The following is a 16226-nucleotide window of genomic DNA, read 5'->3' on the forward strand; positions in this document are numbered from 1 at the left end:
TGCCTTGGCAGGGTGTGGGCTCGATGATGTGCAGAGCTTCCTTCCGCTCCTAACGATCCTGCGCGATCCGCAGTGGGACCATTGGACCGGGGGGACTTTGATTGTTTTCCCCGCTACCACGCGCCCCCGCCTTCCTCGCTGCGCTCTCCCCTCCCCCTTCGCGCGGTTTCTTCCCTTCGCACTTTTCACGCTTTTTTTTGTTTCTAAAAATCACCGGGGAGCCCCGGGCCCCGGCGCGGTGACATCGCACACGGGCCTAAGGGCATGGGGTGCAGGGCAGCTCGCCGTTCGGCCGCACGGCCGAGCTACACAGAACGGCTCCGGCGTTCCCCCACCGCCTCCCTCCTGCCTTGCGGGGCCTTGGGGCGGCTGCCGGGCCATGTGCGCGGCTGGCGCGGGGCGGGGCGGGGCGGGCGCAGCCGCGCTGCGGGCGGGGGCGGTGCCCGGTGCCCGCGGAGCCGCCCCCGCCCGCCCCGCCTCAGCCGCAGCTCGGCGCGGCTCGGCATGGCGGGGCTGCGCTTCCCGCAGCACGGCGGCTACTGCCGCGCGGCCGCGGCCATGAACCTCCTGCTCGGCGTCTTCCACGTCCTCCTGCCCTGCTTTCGGCCCGGGGAGGCGCAGGGACAAGGTGAGGGCACCGGCGGGGCAGAGCGGGGCGGGGATGCCGGCACTGCCCGCTCCGGGCTCGAGAGCGGAGCCGCCGCCCCCGTCCCTCGGGCGGCTGCCGCGGTGGCAGCCCGGGGACACAAAGGGAGCCGGGACGCGGCTCACCTCTCCCCTCTCCCCCCGAGTCCAGTTCCCTTCCTGCCGGCCCCGCGGTACCCGCCGGGCCACGCGTCCCTGCCGGCCCGCCCCGGCGCGGGGAGCCCCGGGCCGCCGCCTGCGGCTCCGGCCGCCCGCCCCCTGCCCATCCGCGCTTTCTCTCTCTCTGCCCCCGCAGCCATCGAGCCCATCCCCGGCGTGGTGGAGCTGTGGCAAGCCGAGGAGGGGGAGCTCCTGCTGCCCGCCCAGGTGAGGGGGCGCGGGGGGTGGGGGCGGCGGCGGGGCCGGGGCCATTGCGGGGTGTGCGGGGCCCGGGGGGCGGCGGGGCCGGCGGGGCGGGGGCGGCCTCGCCCGCTGCTGTCACGGCGCAGCCCCGGCCCCGCCGCCCCCCCAGCCTGCAACAGCGGCGTGGTCGTTCGGCTTCATTTGTTTTCTGGTTGGGGGTTTCCCCCCCTCTCCCCATTTATTTATCCATTTATTTATTTATTTAAACGAGTGCATTTGTCGTCGGAACGCACTAGACGTGCCTGTCGTGAATATGCATATATTTATTTCTCAGGCCTGCTCAGGTGAAGCCATTTTCCCCCCCTCAAATGACACATCATTTATGGTGCCGTTCCCCTTGTTCTAGCGCTTTGGTTTTTTTTGGGTCTTGTTTAGCAGCTTTTGTTGGGCAGTAACAAGATGTGATAAATTCTGTGTTGGCGAGAGGAACCAATATGGTACAATGCCCGGCGGGGCTGGTGAGCGAGGAGGGGCGCTGGAAGCGGGGTCTGGAGTTTATGGCATTTGAGGCAGTCATTTAACTCGCACTGACGGACTCTGCCATATGTTGAGCTCGGCCTTCTAGACTTCGAGGCACCAGGCTCATAAACGGGAAGAAGCAGTCCTTAGGGACATCATCTTATATGAGGGGCAAAAGCGGGTAATTTATTTGTCTTAAGCCCATATATCATTCTCTGTTTACTGCTCAGCCACTGACACCCATTAATGTAAGGAAAAATAGCAGAAGTGCTGTTTCTTAGCTAGCTAACAATTGGTTCTGCTTCACAGGACCCAGCATTTTGTACTGTGGTCTTATGAAAGTGTTATCTATTGTATGTCCAAATAATTTTATAAGATACATTTGTTGTGCTATTGAGATTTTGCCTGTTGCAGATGTGGTAGTAGCTAAGGGGAGGTACAGAGATGCTTGAGGAGCTCAACCTTTTGCATCTGCGTTCTTTACAGTGAAGATATTAAGATGCATTAGATGTAGAACTGTGTAATGTAGTCATTTATAGTTGCTTCTCATAGCAAAGCTGCAATTGAGTGATGATGACGTGATGTTTACTTCCTGAGGAGATTAGGTCCTCTTGGAAAACACTTTGTTCTTGAGCATCCTCATAAAAATATGCTTTAGCTTGGCTAAAGAAGAACCAGGCATGAATGACCCATGAATTTGGCATAGTTGAGCATATGGTCTTGCTCAGTTCTTGCAGCAGTGAAGACAGAGCTGAGGCTGCTGTTCCTCCATCATTTCTGTAGAGGCTACGTTAGGTATGCAGGCAAGAAAGAAGTCTTCTGGCTTCAGTTGTGACAGAGTGAGAAGTAAATCACAATAGGCTTACTGATTTAAGAGGTTAAAAGTCAGATGAGCTGGTCTGTGAGTACTAGTGGTGCATTGACTGGTTTGCATGGGTTTTCCCCTCTGAGCTTGAGGACTGCAGCAGCATCTGATGCATGAGTGACTACTCAAGCTGAGCAGAAGGACTGGGTTCCTCAAACAGGTTTTAAGACCAAAATTTGGTTACAGGCCTGACCCTGATGCTTGCTCTTTTGCTTCCATGTAGACTTGGGCTTTACCCAGCCCTTATTGGGCTTTGGCCCTGTGGCCACATTTGAAACCACCTTTTCCATTTGTTGTGGTGAGGAGGAAAAGAGACTTCCCAAAGTCCTTGCAGATATGGTGAGGGACCCTTTCAGCACCTCTTTTATGGAGTGGTGTCACTGGTGTGCAGTGGCTGGTCATGGCTTTTCCCTGGATGCCCAAAGAGTAGAGGATTGCCCATCCAGCCACGATCCTCTGTGGTGTTTGTGAGGTCCTAAAGACATGTCAGCATTGTTGCCCTCCTGGGTGACTGCTGGGATGGTGAGGGGTGTCACTGCAGAAGCCAGCATCAGTTCCTGAGATCTGGAAAATCGCTACATCTGTTAACATCTGACTGCCCTTTGTTAGAGAGATGCTTAAACTTGCAAGAGGTTTATTGCTTGTTGATCATGTTTCACTTAAAAAAAAATGGTCTGACCTACTGCTGCTACAGGGAGGTTTTCCATGTTCTCTTTCTTGCAAGAACAGAATTTCTCGGTGAAACCCTTGATGAGGGTTGTTTGCCCAGTGTTGATGTATCATAGCAGTGGTGATGTGATGGTGAGAGTGTAGTAACAGGAAGAACCTCCTTGCTTTTGAGTGGTTAATAAATGTTGTTTGGTAGGGAATGTTCAAGAATTGCTTCATTCCCGTGTTTGAAGATGGGTCTTGATGAAGACTTTGGGAAGAGGATTGTTTGGCCCCTTGATTTTTTTTTTCCTCCTTCTTTTTTGGAGGGAGTAGGGCACCAATGAGGATTTCACCTGGAGAAGTGAAAAAATCAGGGAAGGAACTGTGCATATTCCTCTGCCAAAGCACCTCCCTCCGACTGCTCTCAGCAGGAAAATGGATTAGGTTGCCCTGTCTGCCAGCCCTTTAGCCTGTTTCTGGCGGGTTACCAATGCTGTCTGATGGATGTTTTTATCTTTCTGTCATGGCTTTACACTATTATCTTATTTTCCATGCATCATCAACTGCCTGCCTGTGACAGAGCAGTTTTGAGCATTCCTTGCTGCCTGCAGAATTTGAGGATGAAAGTTGGGTGGATTGGTAACCCATTCAGCCATCCGGTTGCCTGCACATGCTTTTGTTCCAGGAGCATGTAGCGAATAAAGACATCACGTTAAGGGGTGAGGGAGGGGAAACAAAGTGTTTTAATATTTGTAGTTGCTTTCTAGGCCCTTCACAGCATCGCTTTGTCTACGTGAACTGCATGAATTTGCATGCTGGAGCACAGCCGCCCAGGGCCCCCGTGCCTCCACCCCGCTTGGTTGTTCTACCTTCTGTTTCCTCTTGCTTCCCTTTCATTGTTTGTGCTTCTCGTGTGCCCCCTTCCAGCTTCCCTCTTATACATATTTGTGCTTTTCCTTTTTTCTTCTCCCCTGGTGCTTGTGGGCTTTTGATTCCGGCCTCCTCTGAAGCCTGCAGAGCAGTTTGGGGATGGCTCACCCACTGCTCTTGCTCCACAGCCGAGCCCGAAGGGTGCCCAGAGCACGGCAGCTGGTGACGGTGTGCGTGGGCTCGCGCGCCGGGGCTGAACAGGAGCTGCCTGTATCTAGCCTGCTGACTGTCTTCCACTGGTCTGCTGCTTCCTCCAGCATTTCAGTGTTTCTTCCTGGATTCCCTTTTTAGCTCTGAGACCAGCTGTTTTTTCCCAGTCGGATGCTGTGGCTGTATTCCCTTGTGCCTGTTTCTTCTCTCTTGTTGAAGGTGGTGTGAAGCGTGGGGTAACCATGGAGCACCCACCGACCTTGCACTCCTTCTCCAAACTCTTGACCTCCCTTTTATAGCAAATGTGCCTGGGATGGGCAGCTGGATTTTTCTTTGAAAACCAGTGGGATTTTGACATGGAAAATCTTGAGTGTGAGAGACTTGATTAGAGCAGTTGTGGTTTTTATAGACCCCTTATAATTTTGTGGTTTTGCATGTTTGTTTGCAACTTGTTAATACATACTCAAATAAAATGTTTGAGAGAAAAGCTCCTTTATGTGAGACTTGACACCCAAGCCATTCACCACTAAAGGCTGAAAAAGCTCCAGATATTTACAGCCAGGTTGTAACACTTCAGTGCAAAGCTGAAAGGTAGTTAGTTATGTTTTAAACATAACATACACATACAAGTGTAGGAGAGAAACAAAATGACAATTGCTGTTCATGGCCTCCACCACTTAAAAGAGGTATGAGAGAGTCACAGTTGTGTGTTTCTGTCTGTCAGAAACCATGTAGGTGGTTACTGGGAGCCTCTGAAGGCAGGGGCAGGCGGGTTGGGTACCTGCAGGGCGCTTTCCCCCTGGCCCCTCGAGTTCAGAGGGAGGGACTACCTTAAAATTACATAATGAAGGTTAAGTTGTAGTTCTTGCTATCACAACTGAAAATGGCAGTAAGTCATCAGTGTATGCCAAACTTTATTTTGGTGTCAGTGCAGTGTTTGATGTGATGGGTTTTCTACTGTTCCTGTGTGTTGCATGTAGGAGATAAGCGAGATGTTTCCTTAGAGGAACACCTTGTGAATGTTTCAGTTTGGTTGCATATTCTAATGAGAATACAATAACTTCTTGTTTCACTTTACTGTGACATTGTTTCAGGTGCTTGAATTTTACAGAAAGATACAGCAAGTGTTTACTGTATCATGGTTGTTATAGACACTGGACAAATACAGAGCTGCTGCCTGAGTTTTCATTAAAAGGCTCTGCTCAGGTCTGAAAGATGATTTTTTTTTTCCCTTTTCTCAAGTAGCAGTAGCTTGTCTCCAGTTTCTGTTCTTCAGTGCAGCTCAGGGGCTAATAAGGTTAATTGTTCTACTGGTTTTGAAAGCTGATGAAGACCTTGATCTTACATATATTCATCAGAGATACTCAGTACTGCAGTGTGTCATTAATGAGCCCATCAGCTGTGCACAAATTAAATGTACAGAGTCACCTACTTCAAACAGGGTTTGTCTGAAGACACACAATTTATGTGAAAGTCTGAGACAGGCTCGGAGTGGGAATTGTGTTCCACTTTGGGCTTTTAAAAGGCTTCTCCAGACTCCCAGCTGAGCTTCTGGATGGTGCTGATAGGACTTGGGGCTGGATGGCCATGCAGATTATGCAGTAGCTGTCAGCTCAGGCTCTTGAGACTTGTGTGACACAAGAGGGGTGCTTTCAGGGGCTTTCCAACACAAGATAAGCACCTGCCCCATATTCAAGATAATGTTTGGAGGAAGTGGATTTTTTTCTTCTCATAGGTAGACAGGTAGACTGTTGGGAACTGCTTTTTAACTTTCAGAAGGTCTTGCCTTCCTTCCCCCTGTAGTCCTGTAGTTTTGAGAATTTTGAGAATGCTAGTTTTTACCTTTTTTTTTTTTTTTTTTTTTTTTTTAATAAATCCTCAGTGTAAACCTTTGTGCACATGTAGCCTGGATCACACAGAGGAGTGAAGACAGGAGAAAGCTGGACATAGAGGTCTGTGTGTTATCAGAGTTGAGGGTGATTTTTAATTTTTTTTTTTCCTTGTGCAGCTGAGATGTGCTGTGGCTGTACTGTAGATTGGGAAGTTTGCTTCATTGTTGCTTGGTGAAAAGTGGAGAAATGGTAAGGTGGCTAGTGTTAAGGGTGAGCACAGTGTAATGACACAGACCCAAGTTCCTGATGCCTGGCAGATGCTAAGCCATTTAGAGGAGGAACTAAGCCATTTAAAATGAGGATAGCTTGTTATCTGGCTGTTTCTGGAGAAGGTGGCTAAGGAGTCCTCCAGTTCTGCTTGGTATTGTACTGAGTACAATAAGAAGTACAAAAAGAGCTTGGAGAAGCTGGAAAATGTGATGGGTTTGTATCATGCCAGCCTGGTGAAGTCTAGCAGCAAGGCTTTGCAAGGTCTCTGGAGGAGATGGCTGGGTCTTCATGGGGACTAGGTGCTGGGACCTCTAAGTAGATCTGAGCTGAAGAGCTTTGTTGTGTACTGCAGATCCTGGACAATTAGCATGGTGTCTCCAACCTCTGGGCAGGCACACAGGAAGATTGTCAAGACCTCAAATTAACTTGTACTTCCCTGTCAATCTTGTTCCAGATTTGGTTATGTTATGGTGGAGGCTGTGCTGCTTCTCTTGTATGAGCTGCTTGTGTCAAAAGATGGAAGTTCAGATGTGTCTGGTAGCTTTTGGCAAGGTCTCTATTAGTATTAGCCATAAGGTCATTATTTTAGACACAGTAATTATTAGTATTAATGTTAGCATTCAGCATATTTGCTGCCATAGTGTGGTGTCGTTTTTCCTCACTTCATGAAGCTCAGGTCTTCAGAAATCCTGTTGCTTGTCCCATTCAGTAGGCAGGTAGGGCTGCCTGATCTGCTTAAGCATCTGAAGCCTGTAGAAAGATGTTTTATGTTTACAGGTGGTTTTTTTTTTCCAGTATGTAGTGAAAATAGGTAAAGTCAAAGCTGGTGGCTTGGGGCCTGTTCTGTGATATGCTTACATGGGAAACATGTAGGAGGGGTGGTGGAAAGTACAGCCTTTTCATTTTAAAAAGATTTTTCCCCCTAGCTTTTCATTGCTAAGGTCTCTAGTTCGTGTCTTGTAGAAGCATCACCTGCAGAAGCTGGGAAAACTCACCAGTTGTTCCTGGCAGGATGACTGTAACCTCCTCCTGAAAAATGTTAATTGCCCTAAAGTTGTCCCTGGTTTCATCAGCAGGGGTTGAGTGGCTGTAACACACTTCATTTTGAGTTGTACCTAAAGCTTTCCTGGAGATCTTGGCCAGTTCAGAGTAGCTACTCCTTGTTTTAAATGGATTTCCTGCAGGGAGCTCATTGAACCAACACTTGAGTTCATTTCTGTAGACAGCTCAAAGTGGTTTGTGGTGAACTGCAAGCTGACACAATTTAGCTGCATGTCTTGAAAATTACCTGAGTGCAGCAACTGAGCTAAGCTAATGTGTTCAGAGCTTCTGCTCTCTCTGCTTTCTGTGCATGCTGCTAATCAGTGATAAGATGTGGGTTTGGGACCTCACTGTGCCAGCTGGAATGTGGTACTTTGCCTTTGCTTTTGGCATTGGCAGGTGATCTTCATTTCAAGGCATTCTGCATCCTATTTCCTCAGGTACTGGCTATTGAAATTTACTGATGGGGCAGAAAATTTGGAAGTGGAGGAAATAGTCTTCCTGTAGTTTGAGGGTAATTGATGGCTTTAGATTGAAATTCTGTGTGTGAGAAGATTTTGTACAGGTACACTTGCATAAATGGAAAATTAGTCTGTTCAGTCAGCATTTGGGAAGAAGCAGCAGAATAGCCAGGTTAAGTCACCATTTATCTTTTGCAAGGTGAGCTGAAACCTCAGATGGGATGTCCATCAACCACCTTACCTGACTCGTAAAGGAGTTGTAGGAATTTTAGATTTCTGAATTTGTTTTGCAAACAAGTCACACGAGACTCCATCTCTGATGGAGTTAAAGTGGTACATATGTCCAGTGTAGCATGTTGCAGTTCTGAGATTCTTACACAGTATTTTCTCTGTTTGTCAGGCTGATTCGGAGGAGGATGTGGAAGAGCATCCACAAGAGCAAAGGTAAGCTAAACTCAAATGAAAGCAAGAGTATTGAAGTTCATTTTGGTTTTTGCTTTAGGAAATACCAAAGTGTGATTGGGCAGACTAGTAAAAAATTACTTTTTTCTCCTGCATGTTAAGTAGTTTTTTATTATTTGTGGCTTACAATTTTCTCAACTTAATGTTAATATTGATTTATTAGCAAAACCAGAAAACCTGTGCTCAGCGTATGCAAGTACAAAATACCTTCTTGCATCTCTTTCTTGTATTACTCTCTAAGAGGAATTTGCTTCTCATGGCTTTCACACAAAAAGTTAAATATTTATTAATTGTTTTGTTGTATATTTTGTAATTAATTTTTTTAAAGGTGGGAGACAGTTGTCCATTACAAAATTTGTAAATGTAAGTGGTTTTGGAGTGTTAATTGACACCAAGGCAAGGAAAGAGGTGAGGGAAATTTAAAGCCAAAGGTTTATTAATGTGTTGCTATGGAACAATAAATATTCTGCCCTTATGTCTTGAAATCAGATAAATAATGAAGCTCATCAAAACTATAGCCACAACTCTGTGGTTTCTGTTAATATTAGGCCTTCTGTTTTGAAGGGTTGGGTAAATAGCATGGCAGATTATTTTTTAAATAAGCATTTTGTTTCCTCTGAGTGTCCAGGTTAAAATGCTTGGATATGTACCCGTGAAACACTTCCTTCCTTTGGTATGTGTTAATGTGGTTACAGCTTTCAGTGCCATGCCAGCCAGAAAGATCACAAGACTTAAAATAAACATGTGGAACAGCACTGTTTTCTGATGGCAGCAGTTAGCCACAAATGCTTTTCTCACTTATCTCCCGTCTTTGCCCTTAGCTTAGGTTTGAGAGCAAGTAGATGTGATAACACACAAGCCTTGGGAGCTGGGCAGAAGGAGTAAGCCTGGGGAAGGGGAACAGGATGGTTATGATGGGTCTGTCCTGCACTGCAACCCTTCTTCACATGGCTTTTCCCCTTGCTGCCCCATTGGGAGCCTTCTCATCTGAACCCAGCATCACATTAAGGCTCCTGTGCCTCATCTCCGTGGGAATTACAAAGATGGTTTGGAAACAGGATGTGAGAATTACTGTGGCTGCTGACAGCTGGTGCTGATTACTTGTGCTTGCCTAAGTGCCCCAATTCCTACCTGCAGAGGGGATTTTTTTTTTCTTGCCTCCTCTTGTGAAAATAAGGGTAAACTACTGAAAGCTGCATTTCCCTGCACAAATACAGAAGTTTTTGATTTTTTTTCACCTGGGAGCCATTATGTTTTGGATGCAGAATTTTTACTGTGTAACTTTATTACCTGCATGCTTTCTTTATTGAGAGGTAGTCAAAAGGTAGCAGTCTCTAGTGCTGTGCTTAAGATTGTTTCTGGTTGTTTCCTTAGTAGTCAGAGAGATGTAATTTAGGTGGAAAAAAATTCTCTATTTGCCTATTTTTCTCTGGAGGTGGATGGGATAATTGGCTACTATGGCAATAATAAAAATATTATTGAAAATAATTAGTTCTTGAGACTTGGAGAGGAAAAAGTGATTTGACTGGAGTTTTTTTTAGGTCATTCAGGTGCTTAAATTTTTTTCTGGTAATTATTAGTTTTCAAAAATGAATTTGCTTTTTGGGAGTAAAGTTTGTAGAGGTTCACTTGCATGGTGGAAACATCCTTCTATTGTCGTACTGAAATGCTTCAGGAAACTTGCCTGAACAGATCCTGGCTTGTGTGCATCTTCTAAACTATTTGTTTTGCTGCTGTATGTAAACACATACATAGACCTATGTGTGCTCTATATACTGAAGGAGTGTTATAGTGTAGACTTCATGAAGAAGAGCCAGCAAAGGTACATTGGAAAGATTAGAATTTCTTAGTTTATTTCCGGATTAATTTTCATTCCTCTAGCTTACATTACTATATGGTGAAATCATGGGGATTTCCTTTTCCTGTAGCAGCAAAACCTGAAGCTTGCAGCATCTTCATCTCATTGTCTGACTGCATGCCTGGGGGAAATCAGCTGAAGCTACTGTAATTTGATGTGAAGCCCCAAGAAGCAAAGCACCTTAATGTAGGGGATGAGCAGAAGTTAAAGGAGATAGAGAAATCAGGAATTTCCCCAGAGATGAGGGAAGTATAGGGAGTTTATCATTTTGGGGCATGAAGGAGAAAGTCTCTTTCCAAAACATTGTTTTATTCACTTTTTAATTCTAGGTTAGTGGGTTCCCTGGGAGCTTGCTAACCTACTTTGAAAAAACCAAACACAACAAAAGCAGTAAAGTATTAATAGTCTTTTAACGGACTTCCTGTGCATGTGCATTGTAAGATCTTCCTTTTGGGGTGGTCTTCTTGGTTTGCTGCTCTTGTGGCAAGTACACAGGGGAGATGGATGTGGTCTTATAATTTCTGCCTCAGGTTTAGCTTTAACGAATAGAGAAATTTGCATGGAGGTAAAAGACATTGTCAAAATAGTAATTTTTGTGAAGAGCTATTTCAGAGGTGAATGAGAAATGGTTGATTAGGTCCATGGGTTTGCAGCTACCCTGAGTGAGAAGGTCATTATCAACTCCTTAATTTCCACCCTATGATTCCTGCTATTCTGGTTGCTTGGATGCTTCCACAGGTTGCTTCATGCTGGTTTGTGTCTCTCTGGGTCAGATTCTGAAATAAGAAATGCAGCACAGTAGACACTTGAGTACTGCTTCAGGCCACACACTTTAACAGAATTAAAATAATGTGTATTTGTACTGGCCTATTAAAAAGCTTCGAGTTTCCTTAAAAACCTTTGAAAGCCAGGAGTAAAAAGATGCCTTCCATAACAGTCAATGGCAGGTGTTGACATGAAAAGGTTTTGTTGCTGTGTTTGGAGGACGGTTTTTTTTCCTTTTTTGTTTTTTGGGGTTTTTTTTGGCTTGTTTGGTTTTTTTTGGGTTTTTTTGGTACTCCTGCCCCTTCATCCTGGTGATTTTGGTTACAACTGATTAACTGCTACCACTGGCAGTTACAGATTTTGAAGGTTTAGGTTCTTGCTAAAACAGCATAATGAGTCAGGACTCAAGGCAATGGCCTGAAGTTGTGTAGGGAGATTTAGGTTGGATATTAGAAAAAAGGCTTTTCAGCATTTCTTGTTGGCCACTGAAACAGGCTCCCCAGGGAAGTGGTCACAGCACCAGCCTGACAGAGTTCAAGAAGTGTTTGGACAACGCCCTCAGGTCCATGGTATGACTCTTGGGTATGGTTCTGTGCAGGGCCAGGTGTTGGACTTGATGATCCTTGTGGGTCCCTTCCAACTCAGGATATTCCATGAAATGCAGAAGTCTGGCACAAATAAAGAGACAGTACTGTCAGGTGATGTGCACAAATGATGCTATCAAAATTTTTACCTTTTTACTTCAAGGAACTAGACTTGGACTACAAAAAAACCCCGTAATTTCATGTGTATGACATTGTTAGTACTTGGGTTTTGAGGACTTCTGGAGAAAGGTCTTTGAGGATGCAGTTTTGCAGCTGGCACATTAAGGAACATTTGCGCCCAAATAAACTGCTGTACTCAAGTGAAGCATGCATTCTTAATATGTGATGCATAATGATTGTCTATGAGAAGGGAAATTCATAAAATACTAGAAGTATGGAATGAAATTAGCCAGGAAGAGGGCATTTTCCAGCCTTTTCCTATGGCAGGGCATGTTTTGCTTAGAGTTGATGGGTATCAACTGCTAGGAAAATTCCAAGTGTGATGCATTTGGCTCAGTCAGGCATTTCTGTTGAACCTTTGCCTTTGATCTCTGGAGAGCATTTGACCCTGTGGGCTGGAGCTGCTTGGAGCAGGAGATGGTATCGGGTCCCAGTGGGCTCCTGCTAGGGTGTCCATGCAGCCTGGGAGTGACAGCTGATGCCCAGCACTTTGACCTCTCCTGATTGCTTGGTGGAATTACTCCTAATCCTGTTGTTTTTGCTGTGCCTGTGAAATAGTGCTCCAGATGTGAAGGAGAAATTGGAGGTAGAGGTAGCAAGGGAGCAGCTTACTAGCTGCCTGAGAGAGAGCAAAGCAGTCGAGGCGCACAGACTGCAGGATTGCTAGGGGGTTTAGGGAATACTTAAGAGATGGAGTTACAACGTTTGCTTCAGGAAGAATCCAGAGTGGCAGTGGGAGAACGAGCCTCCTGTGCATTGTGAGGCTGTACATTGCAATTCCTCCCAGGCCACAGCTTCATCTCTAGTGAAGAGGCACAAATGAGCTCTGGCGCTGTGGATGGAGTATTAAGACACTTCTGAGGTGACTCATCCTTCCAAAAAGCCTGTGGTCTTAGTGCCATAATTTTTGACAGTCCCAATTAGAAAGTAGTGGCATGGGCCTGTGTGCAGATAACTAGCTTGGGTGGTGGCTAAGGCAGGAAAAAAGAGATAGAAAATCTGGTTGATCCTAACCTATTTTTCATTTTCCTTCTGCTTTTTGTTTACTGAAATGAATAAAAATTGATTTTGTGCCAGCAGAATGTCTGAATATTAAAAAAAAAAGTTTGTTGTATTTATTTTTAAAATATCTTTTATTAAAATCAAAGTGGGTATCCATTGAGAAAGAGTTTCAAAATGAAAAGTTGAAAAGTAGTTCTGAGACTGTCTCAGTGAGTGCTTTAGCTGTCTGAAAGGAACCATCTTAATATTTTCAACCTAAGCTTGTATGGAGTACCACTGAACATTTAGATTGTCATTAAACTTACCCCAAAAGTAAATCTAACTACATGAAGACTTGTCCTAGAATGTATGCTTGGTCTTAACTTGTAATAATGAAAGCTGCTTTTATTAAGGTTTTAGTGTTTTTAAAATTTTTTTTACAAAACAAGCAAAAATATTAAAAAAGAAAAGAAAAAGCTGAGTTTCCTGGGAAAAAGCTTTTTAGTCCCATTACCATACTTGCATAAGGTAGAAATTTCTGCAGTATGCACAGAATGTATGTTTTTGGTGTTTAGCACAAAATCCTTCTTCAATATTGGCTAACTTTTGTTTTAATTGATAAATCATGGCTGTTGTGCCCCACTTCCACTTTTTCTAGATCATCAAGGGACTACTAATTTTAAGTTTTACTGGATGCCTAAAGAAATGAAATTTACATTACCTAATCCTTAGAAGTAAGGGAGAAGAATTGAGATGGACACACCCACCTATAACACTTAGGTGAAAATCCCTAAGGAAACACCTGTAGGAAACACAGGATATTGTGAAACTGGACTAAAAGCAGCTTACTGAAAAGAATTGCAAGAAGTCAATGAAATTGGAGGTTCTCTTGTAGATGAAGAAGCAGATAGTTCCTTCCAAAATAATCAGTGTTACTCTTCCTCTCCTTCCTTATGCCTCTGCCAGGTACAGCTAGGGTGGCAGGCAGAACTCCTGCTGCTTTAATTGTTTATCTCTGTTTTATGTGGCAGTTGATTCACTGATGAACTTTGCCTTGCTGAACTTTGTATTAGATGCTCTTAGGGACAGCTCTTCCCCTGTGTGCATTGCTTCTTCCAAAACAGCAGTCCTTTCACAAAATTACGTTGTTTGCCTGATGATACAGGCAATGTGTGATGATACAGGGGTAAAAAATGATACAGGGGGTAAAAAGTGTGTTTTGTTTTTTTCCTTGGGACATTGCATGGCAGTGCTGTGTGCTAGCAAATGTTTTCAGCTATTGTTTGTATCTTTGTTTCTGAATTGTTTTCAGACATTTCATAAATGAGACAAGTTGCCCAGGCCAGCTGTACAGTGTTTCATACCAAACTGAGGAGGTGACCCTGTGGCTTTCTGTGATCATGAGATAATGGCAAATGACAGTCTTGCACTTGTTTGCAAAGGCATGTCAAACTTCTGTCCTCAGTGTAGGTACTCCTTGACCTTGATGGAAATACTTTAAAGGTGATGTGTGGCCATATTTAATTACTCTTAGACTTGCTGTTGCAGTCCCACTCATCATCAAAATCTTGTCTGTTTGCATTGAACAAACTCTGCTGGAATGTGTGTATTTCTCTCACTTTTGTGAGCTCTCTTGGGCTGGAGGATGTTCATGTCTGGACCAGAGACTCTGTGATCTGTGTCAGCTTGTATGCTACCTAAAATGGACTTTCTCATCTGTGGGTGACAACTTGGCTTTGAGAAATGAAGGCAATCTTGGTATGGTAGTTGCCAGTTGGCACTTTTGCATTCGTATGGCTCATGGTGCCTTGAAAAGCCACACAGGCTTCTATGGAAATACCAGTTTATATACTGGTAAAAATAGCAGGCTGGGCTGTGAGGTCATTGTTTGCACAGGGATTAGTGTGTATGGGGAAATTGTGTTTGTATGGAGAAGTTTTGTTTGTGGATATGTGCTACTGTAGGAAACTTTCTCACATGTAATGATCTGTTTTAAAAGGACAAATAAACTATACTTTACATTTGGTGCCCTATGTAGTTATTTCTTTGTCTTCCTCTGTTAATAATGTCTTCAGTTTCTGTTCCCTGTATCTTCTGCAGATCTCTTGCATACTGTTTTATGGCATCTCTACTGTTTTTTTAGCTTCTGTCTTGGCCATGCCTGAAATGGTTGTAGTTTCTGTACTGCCAGAGGAAGAGGATGTCTTGTGCTCTATTGCCTGATGCTGTCCCCTGCCTTGTGCAGCCCTACAAGTTCTCTGGATTAGAAGATCTTGTTTTATTGCCAGATTAACATTTCCTTGTGATCATTCTCTGGTTGGTTTCGCTGTTACTCTCTGGCAGCTTCGGCTGAAAACGTGCACGGAAGTTCTCCCTCAGTGTCTACAGCCTGTTGTGTGGGACGGGTGCCCTGTGTCACCTGCAGGATGTCATGTCTCTTCTGCTTGTCTCACGTTGCTCCCAGGGAGCCCTGCCTGTGCTGGTGTGGCACTGGTCCAGACCTTGTGGCATCTTTTTGATCTTTCCTCAGTCCTTCAAACTTACCTCTTCCTGCCGCTGCCTTTTGGCCTGCTCTGGGAGTGGGTGGTTGTGTGGTGGTACCTGTGCCAGGGCTGACCCTGCTCCCTTACCTGCAGGGCAGGAGGAGTTGGGGAGGAGCCCAGCCAGATCTGCTGTTCTGCTCACTGTTGGTGAGCTAGATGAGCAGGCTAGTCCTCAAAAGTGTGGGGCTGAGACGGACAGCCTCTTGTGTGTCAGGAGTAATGCCTTCGAGTCAGTGGCTGTGGGTAGGAGTGGGGTAAAGCATTTGCACTGGGATGATGGATAGCCTGGGGGGGACAGCTCCTGGGTTTTGGGTGGATGGTGTGGCGAATCACACAGTGGCAGCACTGTGTGAACAGTTGCTAGCTGGTGCACACACGTGCACGTCATTTGTTGTGTGGTTTTTTTTGGGTTTTTTTTTTTTTTTTGGCACTTGGTAAGCTCCCCTTAGCCTGTGCTTTGGGACAGAGCCCACCCAGAATGCATGCCCTTTAGAGTTAGGACAAGCCTGGTCTGAGCAGGTGGGACAAGGGCATATGGTGTCTTATTTCCCATTGTGTTTGCTTCAGTACGGGCTGCAGAGCTGTGCGAGAGCAGAGACAGATCTTGTGGCACAGCCTGTTGGTGTAGTCATTCAGCAAACACATGGGGAAGGTGAGCTTTTAATGCCAGGCCAGTCGCATGCTGCGAGAGCTCTGCAGGTCTGCTTGGGAACATGGCATTTTTCTTGTTAAACTTAACCTGCCTTGTTTTGAAAAAGGGGATGTTGGGACACATTTTGTGTGTTTAGAGAAGAGGGAAAGAAAAGCAAAAGTAAACAGCTGCTATGGCATGTTTGTTCATGTTCGTTTGTAAACTTTGTGTCCTCATAGCATGTACTTGCCGCTTCTGTAATATAAGTGGTTCAGAATAGGAACTTTCTTCTTATGCTTCTACTTTTACATTTTAATACGTTTGTAATGGATTTCAGATGTCTGTTAATCTCAGGCTAATCCTTCTGAATTGTGGGCAGTGGGCCACAAAGGATTTAGCTTTTGGTCTGTGTGTTTATTATTAATAAATTATTTTCACCTCCATAATAGCTGTTTCTTAGTTGCCTATAAGAGGACTTCATTTGCAGTAATTTTACCATTTTGCAGTTAAACAATA

General features: G+C 45.1%; 1 protein-coding gene across 4 annotated transcripts in view; it reads left to right on the forward strand.

Annotated features, from left to right (window-relative positions):
* The first annotated feature begins 453 nt into the window (after positions 1-453).
* Positions 454-16226, forward strand: part of TMEM131L (transmembrane 131 like) — a 79501-nt gene continuing 63728 nt past the window's right edge. For all 4 annotated transcript variants that reach the window (XM_064417420.1, XM_064417422.1, XM_064417421.1 and 1 more), the window contains exons 1-3: positions 454-628; positions 941-1011; positions 8107-8150. In XM_064417420.1, the coding sequence (XP_064273490.1) occupies positions 505-628; positions 941-1011; positions 8107-8150 (239 nt within the window). In that variant the 5' untranslated portion in view covers positions 454-504. The remainder of the gene's footprint in view (positions 629-940; positions 1012-8106; positions 8151-16226) is intronic.

The sequence above is a fragment of the Passer domesticus genome, chromosome 4 (genome assembly GCF_036417665.1).
Source record: "Passer domesticus isolate bPasDom1 chromosome 4, bPasDom1.hap1, whole genome shotgun sequence".
In the NCBI taxonomy this organism is placed as follows: Eukaryota; Metazoa; Chordata; class Aves; order Passeriformes; family Passeridae; genus Passer; species Passer domesticus.